This window comes from Phocoena sinus, chromosome 8 (assembly GCF_008692025.1).
Source record: "Phocoena sinus isolate mPhoSin1 chromosome 8, mPhoSin1.pri, whole genome shotgun sequence".
NCBI lineage: Eukaryota > Metazoa > Chordata > Mammalia > Artiodactyla > Phocoenidae > Phocoena > Phocoena sinus.
Genome location: NC_045770.1, coordinates 62,831,843 through 62,846,493, shown reverse-complemented (window position 1 = coordinate 62,846,493; position 14,651 = coordinate 62,831,843). Strand labels below are relative to the sequence as shown.

Sequence of the window (14,651 nt, the reverse complement as noted above, 5' to 3'; positions counted from 1 at the left end):
TTAGAGATAAGAGCTTAGAGGAAAGGTCAGAACTAGAGCTATACATTTTGGACATTACAGTGTATGCCTTGAGAATGAATGAGTTTACCAAAGGAAGAAGAATAAGGAAAGAACAAAGGTTGAAACAAAACGTTGGGGAGAGAGGATTAAAGAAGAACCAGTAAAAGAGATGGGAAGAAATAGGTTGAAGGACTAGTCAGTGGGGAAAGAAGAAATCAGGAGAGTGATGTGCCACAGATATTAAGGCAGGAAAGTTTGACAAGAATTTGTTCAGATTAATCCAATATTCATTGAAAGGCTTGTGGTAATCTCTTTCTTGTGTAGTAGAGGAGTCTTAAGAGTGAGAGCTGAGTAAAAGCCATTGGATTTGATGGTTACAGTACAGTTACCATGTTGTAACTATACTTCTTATTCATAAACTCTTTAAATACAGGAATTGGTCTATTTATCATTTTAATCTCAGTGTCTGACACAGTACCTGGCATGTTGTTAAGTGTTCAGTAGTAAATATGTGGACTATTACATTGAATATAAAATGCACAGATTTCTCCTAGGATAGAAAACATATTTTTACCATCTAGCCTGTCTCTTCCATTGCTCTCAGTTCCCCCTCCTACCTTTGAAAGTAGGATTCTCTACTATTTCAGTGCTTCTTTGATTCTAGTCTCCAATCTCTTTATCAATAATCTCTTTTTTAAAATCAACTTTAATGTTTCTCTACTTCTTGCCACATCACCATTCATTTAGTATTGCTTTTTGAAACCCTATATCACACTCCTTTCTTACTCCCATTGCTCACCCCTTAACTCAATATAAAGAAGACAGTTCTAACAATCAGAGCTGTACAGACGTGGCATGGGCTTCCTGTGGGGAGAGATACTGAGTTTCCTGTTTGATGGTATTCAGCAGAGTCAAGACCACCACTAGATGACTCTTCTAAAAAATTTCCAATTTATTGAGAGATAAATAACATATCGTGCAATTTACCTGTTTAAAGTGCACAGTCAGTGGCTTTTAATATAGTCACCAAGTTGTACAGCCATCATCAGAATCGTCACCCCTCAAGAAAAAAAAACCCATACCCATTAGCAGTCGCTCTCCTCTGCCCCCTCTCCACCCTCCCTCCCTCCCCCCAGCAAGCAACCACAGAGCTACTCTCCGTCTCTATGGACTTGCCTGTTCTGAACACTTCATATTAATGGAATCATATAATATGGAGTCTTGCATGACTGGCTTTTCTTCACTTAGGATTATGATTTCGAAGTTCATCCATACTGTAGCATGTGTCTGCACTTCCTTCCTCTCTTATGGCCAAATACTGTTCCATTGTATGGATACAGCACATTTTTATTTGTCAGCTGATGAACATCTGGCCATTATGAATAATGCTGCTTTAAACATTTGTACAAGTTTTTTTTTTTTTAATTGGGGTATAGTTGCTTTACAATGTTGTGTTACTTACTGCTGTATAACAAAGTGAATCAGCTGTATGTATACATATATCCCCTCCCTCTTGGACCTCTCTCCCACCCCCCCCCCCATCGCATCCATCTAGATCACCACAGAGCACCGAGCTGAGAGCTCCCTGCGCTATACCGCAGGTTCCCACTAGCTATCTGTTTCACACATGGCAATGCACAGACGTCAATCCCAGTCTCCCAGTTCATCCCACCCTCCCTCCCCAACCCCCACCATGTCCACACGTCTGTTCCCTATATCTGCATCTCTATTCCTGCCCCGTAAATAGGTCATCTGTACCATTTTTCTAGATTCCACATACATGCGTGTATATATATATAAAACACCATACACAAAAACTTAAAATGGATTAAAGACCTAAACATAGGGGGCTTCCCTGGTGGCGCAGTGGTTGAGAGTCCGCCTGCCGATGCAGGGCACACGGGTTCGTGCCCCGGTCCGGGAAGATCCCACATGCCGCGGAGCCGCTGGGCACGTGAGCCATGGCCGCTGAGCCTGCGCGTCCAGAGCCTGTGCTCCGCAACAGGAGAGGCCACAACAGTGAGAGGCCCGCGTACGGCAAGAAAAAAAAAAAAAAGACCTAAATGTAAGACCGAACACTATAAAACTCTTACAGGAAAACATAGGAAGAACACTCTTTGACATAAATCACAGTAAGATCTTTTTTGTACATAAGTTTTTGTGTGAACATATTCTTCTTGGGTATATACCTAAGGGCAGAATTGCTGGGTCATATGGAAACTTTGTTTACCTCTTTGAGGAACTGCCAGACTGTTTTTCAAAGCAACTGCACTATTTTACATTCCCACCAGCAGAGTACAGTAGTTCCATTTTCTCCACATCCTCACCAACACTTTAGATTATGTCTTTTTTTTTTAATTAATTAATTTTTTGGCTGTGTTGGGTCTTCATTGCTGCACACGGGCTTTCTCTAGTTGTGGCAAGGGGGGGGCTACTCTTTGTTGCAGTGCGCGGGCTTCTCTTTTTGGTGACTTCTCTTGTTGCGGAGCATGGTCTCTAGGCACTTGGGCTTCAGTAGTTGTGGCACGCGGGCTCAGTAGTTGTGGCTCATGGGCGTAGTTGCTCTGCGGCATGTGGGATCTTCCCGGGCAAGGGCTTGAACTCGTGTCCCCTGCATTGGCAGGTGGATTCTTAACCACTGCGCCACCAGGGATGGCCCATCGATTATGTCTTTTTGATTATAGCATCCTGTGGGTGTAAAGTTCTATCTCATTGTGGGTTTAATTTACATTTCTTTGATTGCTAGTGATGTTGAACATCTTTTCATGTGCATGTTGGCCATTATATATCTTCTTTGGAAAAATGTCTATTAAGATATTTTGTTCATTTTTAATTGGATTGTCTTTTTGTTGAGTGGTAAGAGTTCTTTATATATTTTGGATATTCAACCTTTATCAGATATATGATATTTTTTTCATTCAGTGGATTGTCTTCACTTTCTTGATGGTGTCTTTGCAGCACAAAAGTTTTAAAATTTGATGAAGTCCACTTATTTTTCCTTTGGTTGCTTGTGCTTTTGGTGTCCTATCTAAGAAAACAGTGCCTAATCTAAGGTCACAAGGATTTATGTTTTGGGGGTTTTTTTGTAGGATTTATGTTTATCATTTTTCTAAGACTTTTATGGTTTTGGCTCTTAAATTTAGGTCTCCAATCTATTTTCAGTTAGTTTTTAGAAATTTAATATGGTGTGAGGTAGGGGTCTAACTTCATTCTTTTGCGCGTGAATGTCTTGTCCCCATAGCATTTGTTGAGAGGCTGGATGACTTTTAAGGCTCCTTCTGACTCTGAAGATTCTATGATGCTTTGTAGTACATTGGTTTCTGTTATTGTCCAAATAGGTGGACAGTCAAGATTACATATGATGGCCATCCTTTTCCCAAGAATACATTGTGTCTAAAAACAGGGATAGCCATTAGTCTTTTATCAGTTTGTTCTAGATTTCTCAGTGGCTTTAAAGTCTATCCTCCTTTGACTTTTATGATACTGGTTTGCTTCTGGTCTTCTTTGACCAGCGCAGTTTTCTTTTCTTCCTATTTTTGCACATAAGTACACATATCCCTCCATTTTTTGGGGTATGGGAACTGTTCATGCAATTTTAATTAGCTTTGTCATTTAGGTAGCTCAGAGTTTCTTCTCAAGCCTAACTACAGTCTGATAAAAATTTCCTCTGAATATGCCAACAACGCCTAGAATTTAACATGTGAAAAATAGGTGTTCAGTCTTCCCCTAACCATAAGCCCTCCCAGTTTTCCTCATTGTCTTCTCTTAGTATCTTAAACCAACCTTCGAGTTTTCCAACCCCCCACTCCCCATTCATTATTAAATGTTGCTGATCATTACATGGTAAAAGCCCTTGGACCCATCCTTTCCTTTCTATAGCTATAGCTGTCTTCTGGCTGATTTCCCAGACCCTAGTTTCTCTCTTTTAGGTCCTTACTCAACTGCTGGAATAATCCTCCTCAGACACCCTTCTGATTAAATCATTTCCCTGATCCTAGATCCACAGTATTAAATTTATATGACACAAGTTAACATTTAACCCACCGCTAATTTCCTCTCCTTATCTCTTGTTACTTCCCTTATTGGATTTGGTAGTTAACCTTATTTATTCTTTGTTCTTATTTCTTTGTTCTCATCTTTTTCTCATTGCACACAGTCCTCTTTTCTCCTAGTGTGCCTTTGCTTCTCTTCTATTCTGAATCTCACTCCCTTCAATGATTGATCCCATCTGATTCCTCTCCCTTTTTTTTTTTTTTTGCATTCTTTCAATACTTAGACATTTAGTTTGTCTAGTAATAAGATCCATAGTACCCTGTTCCTTTTTTGCTGTTTGTTTTGGATATACTACTTTTTAAAAGCATTGTTTCACGTGGGAACCATTGTTTCCGTTTCATTTATGGTTCTCTTCCTTTCCTACCTACAGCACAGAGTCCTGAACATAATAGTGGTCCAGTAAATCTTCTTGGCTGACAGATCTATAAAAGTTTTGGGGGCAGATGTGTGATGTTTAGCATCATCATTTTTCAGTTTTAGAAATGCACAATAATGCCTTTTGTGCCATTATTTGGTTTTAATTTTTTATATTTTGTTTTATGCCTTCTCAGTTCTCAGTTAAATGAAGTTCAGCAACGTGTCACTACAGATATTAAATCTAGTTTATTGAGCAGTAACCACCTGATGTGTCAGATTCTCTCAAGGGAAACGTTAGCTTCTTAGATGCTGGCTAGGCATTTGTTCAACGTACATTATAGCCTTAAAGCTAGGACCATTTAAGATATTAAGATCCTTGCCAGTTTAGTAGCAAAATAGTCACCAGTACCCGGAATAAGGTTGCTTCTGCCGTCTGAAGTTGTGCTTCTGTTGCTGGCCTCCTCTTAAAAAGAAGCATTTCTTCTAACTTCCGTGTCACCCGAAGTCAGTATCAAGAGGGAAAAAAGGATTGTTGGGGTGGAGCCCGGCCGAGAGAGGATACAGGCAGAGGGCAGCCCCCAGGCCCAGTGGCTGCCTGTCTCACTCCTTGCCTGCCCACCCACCATCTCTCTCACCTCAGGAGCAGAGACTTGACTTGAAGATAGTCCTCAATTCATAGCCCCTGATTAACATCACCAGTGCAAGGTTGCTTTATTATTTCGTTACTTTCTTTTTAACGCTTTACCTTCACTCCACATGCCCATTCCTTTCTCCGTTCATGTGCACCCACTCTAATGTGTTTGTTTTATGTCCTTATACCTACATATTTGCTTGAAAGATATGTAGTGTCATTATAGTGTGTCTTTAGCTTACATGTGGTATTTGCTTATTTTTCTCAATGCTGTGCTTTTTAAGATATGTTCATATTGCTGTAGGTATATCTGAAGTGTTTTCTAAAAGCTACGTGGAATTTCATATTTGTATCTACTCCATTTTGATTCTACATTCTAACAGTTACAGAGATCAAAGTTACTTCAGGCTCCCTGCTACATCATCATCACAGTGAACATTCTCACACAGGTCTATAGAGTCTATAGTTTGAATTCGGATACAGACAGCCTTATTTGAGAATTTCTCTGGAATTTACCCACCAGTATAGGGTCACTGGATAATAGGGCGTAGCTTTAATGTCACTCAGTGCAGCCAGATCACTTAGCAGATTAGCTGTTTCCGTTTACACTCTTACCCATAATGCATGAGAGTTCTTGCCTCCCCACATCTTTGACAGTACCTACTATTACCCGCCATTCTAATTTTTGCCCTTCTTATAGGTATAAGTGCTAGCTCATTGTTTTAATTAGCATTTTTCTTGTTGGTTTTATTTTGATCATCTCTTTACGTACTTGTTAACCATTTGAACTTCTCTTTCTGTGAGTTTCCTACTCATATCTTTTGGCCATTTTTCTATTGGGTTTCCTCTGATGTTCATATCAAATTGTAGGAATTCCTCGTCTATGCTAGAGATTTAATCCGTTGTCAATTTTAGACATTGCAGAAGCTTTTCCTTGCCTGTCATCTATCTTAACCCCGTTATGGTATTCTTTATTGAACAGGAATCCATAATTTTATCGAAGTCAAATCCAACAGTTTTTACTGTGTAGTTTGTATTTTTAGAGCCTGAGTCGGGAGGTCTCTCTGCTCCTTAGTGTTTTCTGTCAGTGGATTATCCACACAAGCCTGTTTACATGGCCTTTTGAAGAGAAGTCTTTCCTTTCTTTCTCACCTGTGACTTGGAGGAGGCTTGACGCTGTTAATGTTTGGCTGCCCCTGATGGAGGAAAAAAATGTGAGAAAACTGATGCACGCTCCTTTCTCTAAGCCCTGCACTTCCACTCACAGGACTGAGCCCCTGTGACCCTGTTTGTACTACATGAACCCTGTCTGCTCAGCTACAGCTGATTAAAAAGTGCTGCATACCTACCCAAGCTGAGAAGGTATGCAGGGAATTTGGAATTATGACCAGTCTCTGCTGGCCCCTTGAAGGACATGCAGATTGAGGGGTTTGGGGGTGAACATCTTCCTTTATGTTCACAGAGAAGCTAGAGAAATGCTGGCGGAGAAATGAGAATGAGGAAGATAGGCACAGAGGAGCAGAGAAAAAAGCCCTCTGGCCCCACAGAGAGGGAGAACGATTGAAGTAGAATGTGAGAGTAGCTGTCTGGTATCCTGATGGCTTTCCAGTTTCTGATTGTGTTCTCTTCTGAGATCAGATTGCATTTCCTTATGTGTATTAGTTAGGGATGGCTGACTACTCTAACAGATAAACTCCAAAGTGTACAATGGCCCTAGCACAACAGAAGTTTATTTCTCACTCACATAAACAGGTCCAGATGGTTCTAAGTTGGTGAGGTGGTGGCAGCGGACGGCTCTGTGCCACAGTTACTCAGGAACTCGGGTTGATGGAAGCTCTGCCATTTTCAACACATGACTTCCAATGTCTCCGTAGGTGTTAGCATCCAGCCTGCAGAAAGGAAGTGAACATGGAGTTCAATACGTGGGGCGTTGTATAGGCCAGGCCTTGAACTAGCACCTGTCATTCACATTGCTTTGTCTGGAACTCAGTCACATGGCCACATTTAAGTGTATGGGAAGCTGAAAAATGTTATCCACCTGTGGACCCAAAAGGAAGAGAAAATGGGTTTGGTGAACAGCTAGAGATTGCCACATCATATTTATTATATGTGTGATACTCTTGTGATGCCTCTATATCCTTATCAAGTTCCCGTTTTTTCTTGAACTTGTTTGAGTTGACTTCTGTTACGTATCTCAGTGCGTGAGGTGTTTTCCTAATAGCCATATTGAAAATAGTAGAAGTAATAAAGACTGATGAACTTATTTTCTCAGGGAAGTTGGGTCGATTTCCGCCTATGATGCATCATCACCAGGCACCCTCAGATGGCCAGACCTCTGGGGCTCGCTTCCAGAGGTCTCACCTTGCAGAGGCCTTTGCAAAGGCTAAAGGACCAGGTGGAGGCACTGGAGGAGGAGGTAGTGGAAGAGGCCTGATGGGGCAGATTATTCCAATCTACGGTTTTGGGATTTTTTTGTATATACTCTACATTTTATTTAAGGTAAGTGGAGTCATCCTGATCGTATTACATCAGTGAAAATCCAGTATCATCATCATAAAAATCATTGTCAGCATGAAAACCCTTTATGGTTCATAACCCTTTTTCAAATCTATCATCTCTTTAAATCTTGCCTCCTCTTTATGAGGTACCTAGGATAGCTGTCACGTATCTCAGTTTTACAGATGAGAAAGCCTTCACTCAGAACCTGAACAATTTGCCCCAGAATTCACAACTAAAAATGCAGAACCAACACTTGAACCTGAATCTTCTAGTTCCTGATCCACTGAGCAATAAAGTTCAAAGCCTACCCTCCCCCGACCCTGCCCCAACTTTTTCTTGATTGGGCATTTTTGCAAACTGTAAAGGCATAAAGGTGTTCCAAGAAGAACTTTATCATGAAGATTGGCATAATGATTTCGAGGTTGCCACTGTGAGGCCAAATCATGACTGTACCAACACCACTTTTTCCTCCTTTCACCCGCAGGAGCGTGAGGTGCTGTTTTTAACATCAGTTGTAGTAATTTCTCCTGAAACAGAACTGCCACGTCCTGAAACTAAGCCTGATATTTCCCAGCTCTGGGGAGATACGATTTGGGTCCTTTTATTTTATTTTTTTTTTTTGCGGTACGCAGGCCTCTCACTGTTGTGGCCTCGCCCGTTGCGGAGCGCAGGCTCAGCGGCCATGGCTCACGGGCCTAGCTGCTCCGCAGCATGTGGGATCTTCCCAGACCACCCTGCATCGGCAGGCGGACTCTCAACCACTGTGCCACCAGGGAAGCCCGATTTGGGTCCTTTCAAAAGTAGACTCCCAGTTAAGTTCTACCTCCAGGCAGGCTTTGGCCAGCCATGGGCTTGGGCCCGGGCACTGTAAGTAGAAACAGGAGGCTGCCCTCCTAGCTAGAGTAAGAGGTGACTTCGTTCTCGCCTAGGAATTCTGCAGGCAGCCCAGGTTGAGTCTTGGATGAGCATGGGCAAGGCAGATGGGTTGTGAAGAGATTTTTTTCTTGTGCCTTGACCTTGATAATTTTTTACTTGGAAACCTTCTGTTGGCTTTTTTTTTTTTTTTTTTGAGATGTTTCTCTAATGTTGCTATTTGATTTGATTTTCTCCCAACCTTTTTTTTTCCATTTAATATGAGGGGTTCCATGACTTTGAGGTTCTGAGCTGCTGTTGATGTACTGTACCTCCTTCAATTCTCAGCTCTCAAAGGGGAAAAGTACTGCAGAGGATCGGAAGTGCTCTACTGCCACACCTGGAAGCACCCACAGGAAAATTAGTAAGTGCCCCTTTCAGTATATTTATAAGTTTCATTGAGTCAGACAGCTGTAATACAGCCAGAGGGACAATCTGTGGATATGTCTTAAAAGCATTTCTCAAAAGTTGCCCCAGATTAATCTGATGCCGATTTTTACCTTAGCTCTGGGAATTCTCAAGTTTCCATATTGATGTTGGGCTTTTGAGGGAAAGATACTTATAAAAAGTACACAGCCACCAGTTCCCTTTTTTATATATTAGCAGATTAATATTTTACACTCGGAATGGGTTACTTCTCATCTCTAGACTTCAGAATATTGATAGCAAATTTCTTTATTTCACATAGAGGAAAACTGAGGCAGTGAGATCAAGTCATTGTCAGAGTCAGTTCTTAGATCTAGGGACAGAGTTTAACACTTCTGACTCTTGAAACATGACCATCCAATATTTACCGACCAATTAGAATATTCTGTGCTCTCTGGAAAAATGAAATATGTATGGCATGGCTCTTCCCTCTGAGAATTTATAGTCTAGGATGGATGTCAGGGAAAAATAACTTGTGAAAATTTACTACCTAGAAGGAAGGGACTTGGCGAAAGCCTTCTGGGAAATCGCACCTAGCTGTGTATGAAGGAGGGCCTATTTGATAGGGTGCTTGAGTAAGACTCAGTCTGACAGAGGGCAGCTGTGGGAAAGAAGGCATGAAGAGTAGGCAGTAAGAGTAGGCAACACAGTAAGCTGTGTTGTTGAAGGCCAAACTATCTTGTGGATACTGAAGCCACATTGGAGTTTTTTAAAAGAAAGACATCAGCAAAATGACTGTGATCCCTGCTGTATTCTTTTTTTTTTTTTGAATTTTTGTATTCTTAATTGAAATAGTGTCATACCGAAAGTGATTGTAAATGCATCATGAAATTGTTTTTAAAGACTTGTGAACTAAAGAGTAGCAAATTCTGTATCCTGTCACATGATGCATTTAAAACAGAAAGATAATGTAGTAGCAATTATATCAACTTCTTACGCTTCAATTTTGAATCATACAGAAAATAAAAATAACCTAAGCATTTTTGTGGCACAGATGTTAATTGCATGCATAAGAATTTGTTGTACAAGTACTAAAAAGCCTTTGAAATATGACATTTTATAGTGACTCTCTAAATATATCTGTGTACAATGATACTCGGGTGTGAAACAGAATAACTAGATTATCTACATAATGAGCAACATTTTATTTTCCTATTACCTTAAAGTTCATTTCATGTACTGATTGAGTGATTGATTTTTTATGTTCTACTTTTAGGGTCTTAACATTACTTTCAGTAGTTGTGGTCCTGTCTGACCCTTGTTGAGGAAGCTGCTTCTGGGAGATAGGGTTATACCACTCACCCCAGATGACTGAAGTAGAAAACCTTGGGCAGGAAGGTCTCAGCCCTAGTTCAAGACTTCTTCTGTTGAAGAAGAGTAACTTTTATACTGTTATCTTCCATATAAGTTTTCAGATCCTAGGGACAGGTGAAATATTGTTCATTTCAGGGTCTTAACACCTTTTCTGAAGTCCTTTACCAGATTTGGTACTTCATCCTCAAGTATCATTTGAATTAGAAAGGAGTTATCTTCATTCCTTCTTGGCTGACTGTGTAGGGCTATGTTTTTCACTCCTAGGTATTTTCTTTGGCTGGTCCTGCTATATTTCTGTGTGTGAGAGAGTGATTTATTCATCACTTTCTAAATGTGTATCCTTTAGATCTTGGTGTCTAGACCTCAGTACCCTTTGTGTCCTGATTGGATTAGCTGAATCTCAGGACCAGCCTGGATTATTGTAGAGCATCACAGCCAGCCATGTTTCAGAAAAGGGCTTAGGGAGTTGTACGTGATGGTTCTTAGATTGACGCTTATTTTTCAGCCAATTTTGAGCTCGTTCAACTACAAGAAAAACTGAAGGAGACAGAGGAAGCCATGGAAAAACTAATCAACAGAGTGGGGCCTAATGGTGAGAGGTACGTTTTCGCATAACAGAGATCAGACTGTTTCCCATTTAGAGAGTCAATTCAAAATTTTGTTTTTCTTTGATTTCTGGCCCCCTTGCTTTCGTTGTTATCATATTTGTCACTTACATATTATTTTTCACTGAACATGTCCATTTTCACACTTTCAAGCAGTTTCATTTTCAAGAGTATATGTTCCGTGGTGTGCAACATTATCGTGAGAGTGAGTAAATTTGTGAGCAGATACTACAGGCTAAAATAACTGGGTTTTAAGGAAGACAATATCCTAGCTGTCTAAAAAAAGGCAGAATTTTAAGTAAAACCAGATTATTAAATATTGTGGTTTCTGTTTGAGGCAAAATGAGAGAAGAGAGCAAGTACGATCAGAGTACACGTTTGTTTTGTGTTGACTATTCCAGAGCAGAACTAGACGTGTGAAGTAGGTGTCAGGAGCCAAACTAGCCCTTTAGGATGCTCTGCAGCGAAAACACACTCCTCTTGCTACAGGGCTGGCTGAGGATCTGAAAAGGTGGCTTCAGGGCATTGATGGAAGTGGGCATCAACTAAGAAAACGTGGGTGTAGGAAGGCCAGGGAGGAGAAACCAGAATGTGAGATTGAGAACAAAGAGGGATTCGGTTCGCACTAGGCCTTCTGACAAGAATGGAGGAAGCACTGGGGGTGAGCGGCAAAATCCCATGCAGGAGGATGTATTGAAAGGTCCCTACTATAGCCCCGTGGGCTCAGTGCGGAGTCTTTGCCCCAGAAAACTGCTCTACCTTAGCCTCTTCTGTTTGCCATCCTTGTGCTACCAGTGCCCCATACTGTTTCCCCTGCTTCCTGGCTCCTGCCTTGCCCATCTTTGGCCAGGTAGGAGAAGAGTAAACATCCTCGAATTGAAGTCCCTTGGCTTGGCTTTTCCCTGCAAAGTCTACATTGCTGCTGAAATGACATTTATGAGGGTGAACCTTGCCTATCTGGGCCCATGACCGTTGACCTTCTTTTGGTCCAGAAAGCAGAGTGACTATCTGGACTTCTCCACAGTGGTAGAGATAGGTGTACATATCTATACATGAGTATATCTCTGTGAGTGGATAATACTATTTGTCATTATTGAGCACTTACTAAGAACAAAGCTCCAAGCTAATGCTTTATATACATTATCTAATGTTTGACTGTTTTGTATGAGTGTGACTAAACCAATTTGTGCAGCTATACTTTCCTGGCATTTTCTGCCCTTATCCTGTACCATTCACAGTCTGGGTGGGGAAGTACCAGACTTCTATAGACCCTTGTGCCTCAGAAAATATCTGTGCCCTGGTCTGTTTGAAGCACTAGGCCACACCTAAGTGTCAGGAAAACTATAGGTGAGTATCTGTGGGCAGGGCCTCCCACCTGGGAGATCCAACCCTGGGCTTTGGGCTGAGAAACCATGTGAAGATATTTTCTCACTATTCACTGCTATTCAGACTCCCTTAGCTCAAACCAGATGACCCCACCACGCATACCATTTGTCCACTGCCGAAGCCAGGGGTGCAGTACTGTGACCCCTAACTACTGTCTGTCCTCCTTGTGCCAGCTAGGGTTGCTGCTCCACGTTTTATGTGCGAAGGCAGAGGAGTTGCGTGCCACGACCGCCACTGCCCCTGGAGCTGCGCCATCTCATTGTTTCTGGGACAGCGGGTCCTAGCTCAGGTTATATATTCCCAGTAAGTTGCTGGAGCATGGGCTCTTTGAGAACATGCTGAGGCCACTGCCGCATGGCAATGATTGTGTAAAATATTTTCCACAGTACCTCTCAGGAACCAAGGAGCAGCTCTCCTTCCCCTCAAGAGAGCATAGCTTGTGTCTCTCTTTCCCAGATGTCTCATTTTCCAGTCTATAAGGAGGGTGACCTTCTCTCTGAAACTCCTTAATCTAAAACCTTTTATCCTTACAGGTAGGCCCTATGGGACTTCCACCTTCAAAACTGCAAGGGCTAGGTAGCTGCATGTTTTACATTCTTTTCCTTTTTATACTTAAAGCCTTTAACCTTAGTTTCTGTGGCATTTGTTCTTTTACAGGTCTGTGCTTCTAGGATTATTAGAAGAGCCCAAAATACCCCAGTATTTTTTCTGCCAGATAAGATTTTATCACATTGTCAGGCTTCTGGAGGTCAAGGAGAGGATTTAAGACAAAGAAGCCATGTTCATTTGCAGCCTTCTAAGTCCTTTTATATAATATCACTCCGTAACTGTAAGATTTTGCTTAAAATTCCCAAAATATGCTCTTTCTGATACTTCATCTTAATGCTTATGTAAGAATCAAGATATGGGAAAGGTTTTTAATACTATCTAACAAAACTTTTCAGACAGCTTTCACCTGTGAGCGATATAAGTCTGCACACATTTTTAAATAATTAAGCCTCCTGGAAGGTTGGTATTGTGCCATGTTATGTCTGACATTAAGCAGACTCTCTAGCCCAAGGACACAAAGACTAAGGAAAGGATCTAGGAATCCGAATCGAGGTGTCCTCATTTTTGTCCTTGTGATCAGTGCAAGTTCCTTCCTGGAGCAGCATGTCCCACTGTAATTATTTACCTAGAAGCATGGAATGGCCCAAGAGGAGAAATGAGGGTACAGCCTCGGGCAGCAAACGCCTTGGCAGGCATGTTGAGCATTATGTGGGGCCACAGATTTCTGGCAGGTGTTGTGGGGGTGTAAAGTCTGAGGACAGGCTTAGTCTCTTTTGTTCACTGTGTTCACATAGTAGGTGCTAAGTAAATACCATTGGAAAAGAGTAGATATTCACTTTTGATGCAAGTATCTGTACTTATTACCATGATAGAAGAGTAAATCATGGCCATTCCCTGTTGAGATCCTTCTCTTCATTTGCTGACCTCTATATTCAGGGTCCTACTGACCATGTCTCATAGATAGATAGCTACTCTTATCCTCATCAAACAGTAAATGTCCCCTGAGTGAATGGACATCCAAAGTGGAACTCATCATCTACCCCCAGATGAACCTATTCTACCTTTAATGTTCCCCATCTCAGCAAATGGCTCCTCCATCTACTTAGTTGCCCAAAGCAGAAATTAGATGTCATCTTTGATTCACCTTTTCCTTCACTTCCCATATCTCATGAATCACCATGTCTTGTCATTTCTTCCTAATTAATAAGTCTGTCTCCCTGTAAAACACTCTAAACTCTACTAGGGCAGGGATTCTCCTTCTGATTCCCAGAGCCTAGCACAAGCCAGTAGTAGGCTTTAGAAAAGTATTAATTGAAATGGAAGAATGAGTAAGTGAGTGAGTAGAGTATGCCTTTATTTTTGACATAGGTCAGAACTGTCTCATGTGGTTTCTTTTCCTCTAATTTGCCTCCTTTCCATTCACTTTCTGCTTTCCAAACCAGTGGATTACGTCTTTTGTTTTAATCCTTCAATAGGTCCCTGTTGCTCTTGATAAAGAGTAGAATCTTTAACATGACTTACATGGTCCTAGGTGACGTGGCTCTGCATACCTCAATTGCTTTACCTTTCTCCGTTACTCTCTCTCTCTGTCTGTGGTCCAGCTACACTGCTTGCTGTTCCTCTGAAGTACCTGGGCACTTTCGCTTCTAGGATTTTGCATATACTTTTTTCCTTTGCTTGGATGTTGCCCCCGACCGCCTCCCCACACACACTTACTTTAACTCTTGCTTGTCTTAGAGGTCTCAGCTTAGACATCATTTTCCTCTGAGAGTCTTTCCCTGAACCCACAACTTGGTTAGGTGTTCCTCCCATATCCTCCCTTGGCCACCTCTGTTTGCTGGATAACGTAAGCATCGTATTACTTCCTTATCTTCTGTTAACTTTTCTGTCTTCCCTAATGCCCTGTAACCTTATTGAGG

At 41.5% G+C, this 14,651-nt stretch overlaps 1 protein-coding gene across 3 annotated transcripts in view; it reads left to right on the top strand.

The window, feature by feature from the left end:
* RIC3 (RIC3 acetylcholine receptor chaperone) overlaps nucleotides 1-14,651 on the top strand; it is a 55,310-nt gene that overhangs the window by 21,344 nt on the left and 19,315 nt on the right. For all 3 annotated transcript variants that reach the window (XM_032641350.1, XM_032641353.1, XM_032641351.1), the window contains exons 2-4: nucleotides 7,314-7,540; nucleotides 8,741-8,816; nucleotides 10,698-10,791. In XM_032641350.1, coding sequence (XP_032497241.1) covers nucleotides 7,314-7,540; nucleotides 8,741-8,816; nucleotides 10,698-10,791 — 397 coding nt within the window. The remainder of the gene's footprint in view (nucleotides 1-7,313; nucleotides 7,541-8,740; nucleotides 8,817-10,697; nucleotides 10,792-14,651) is intronic.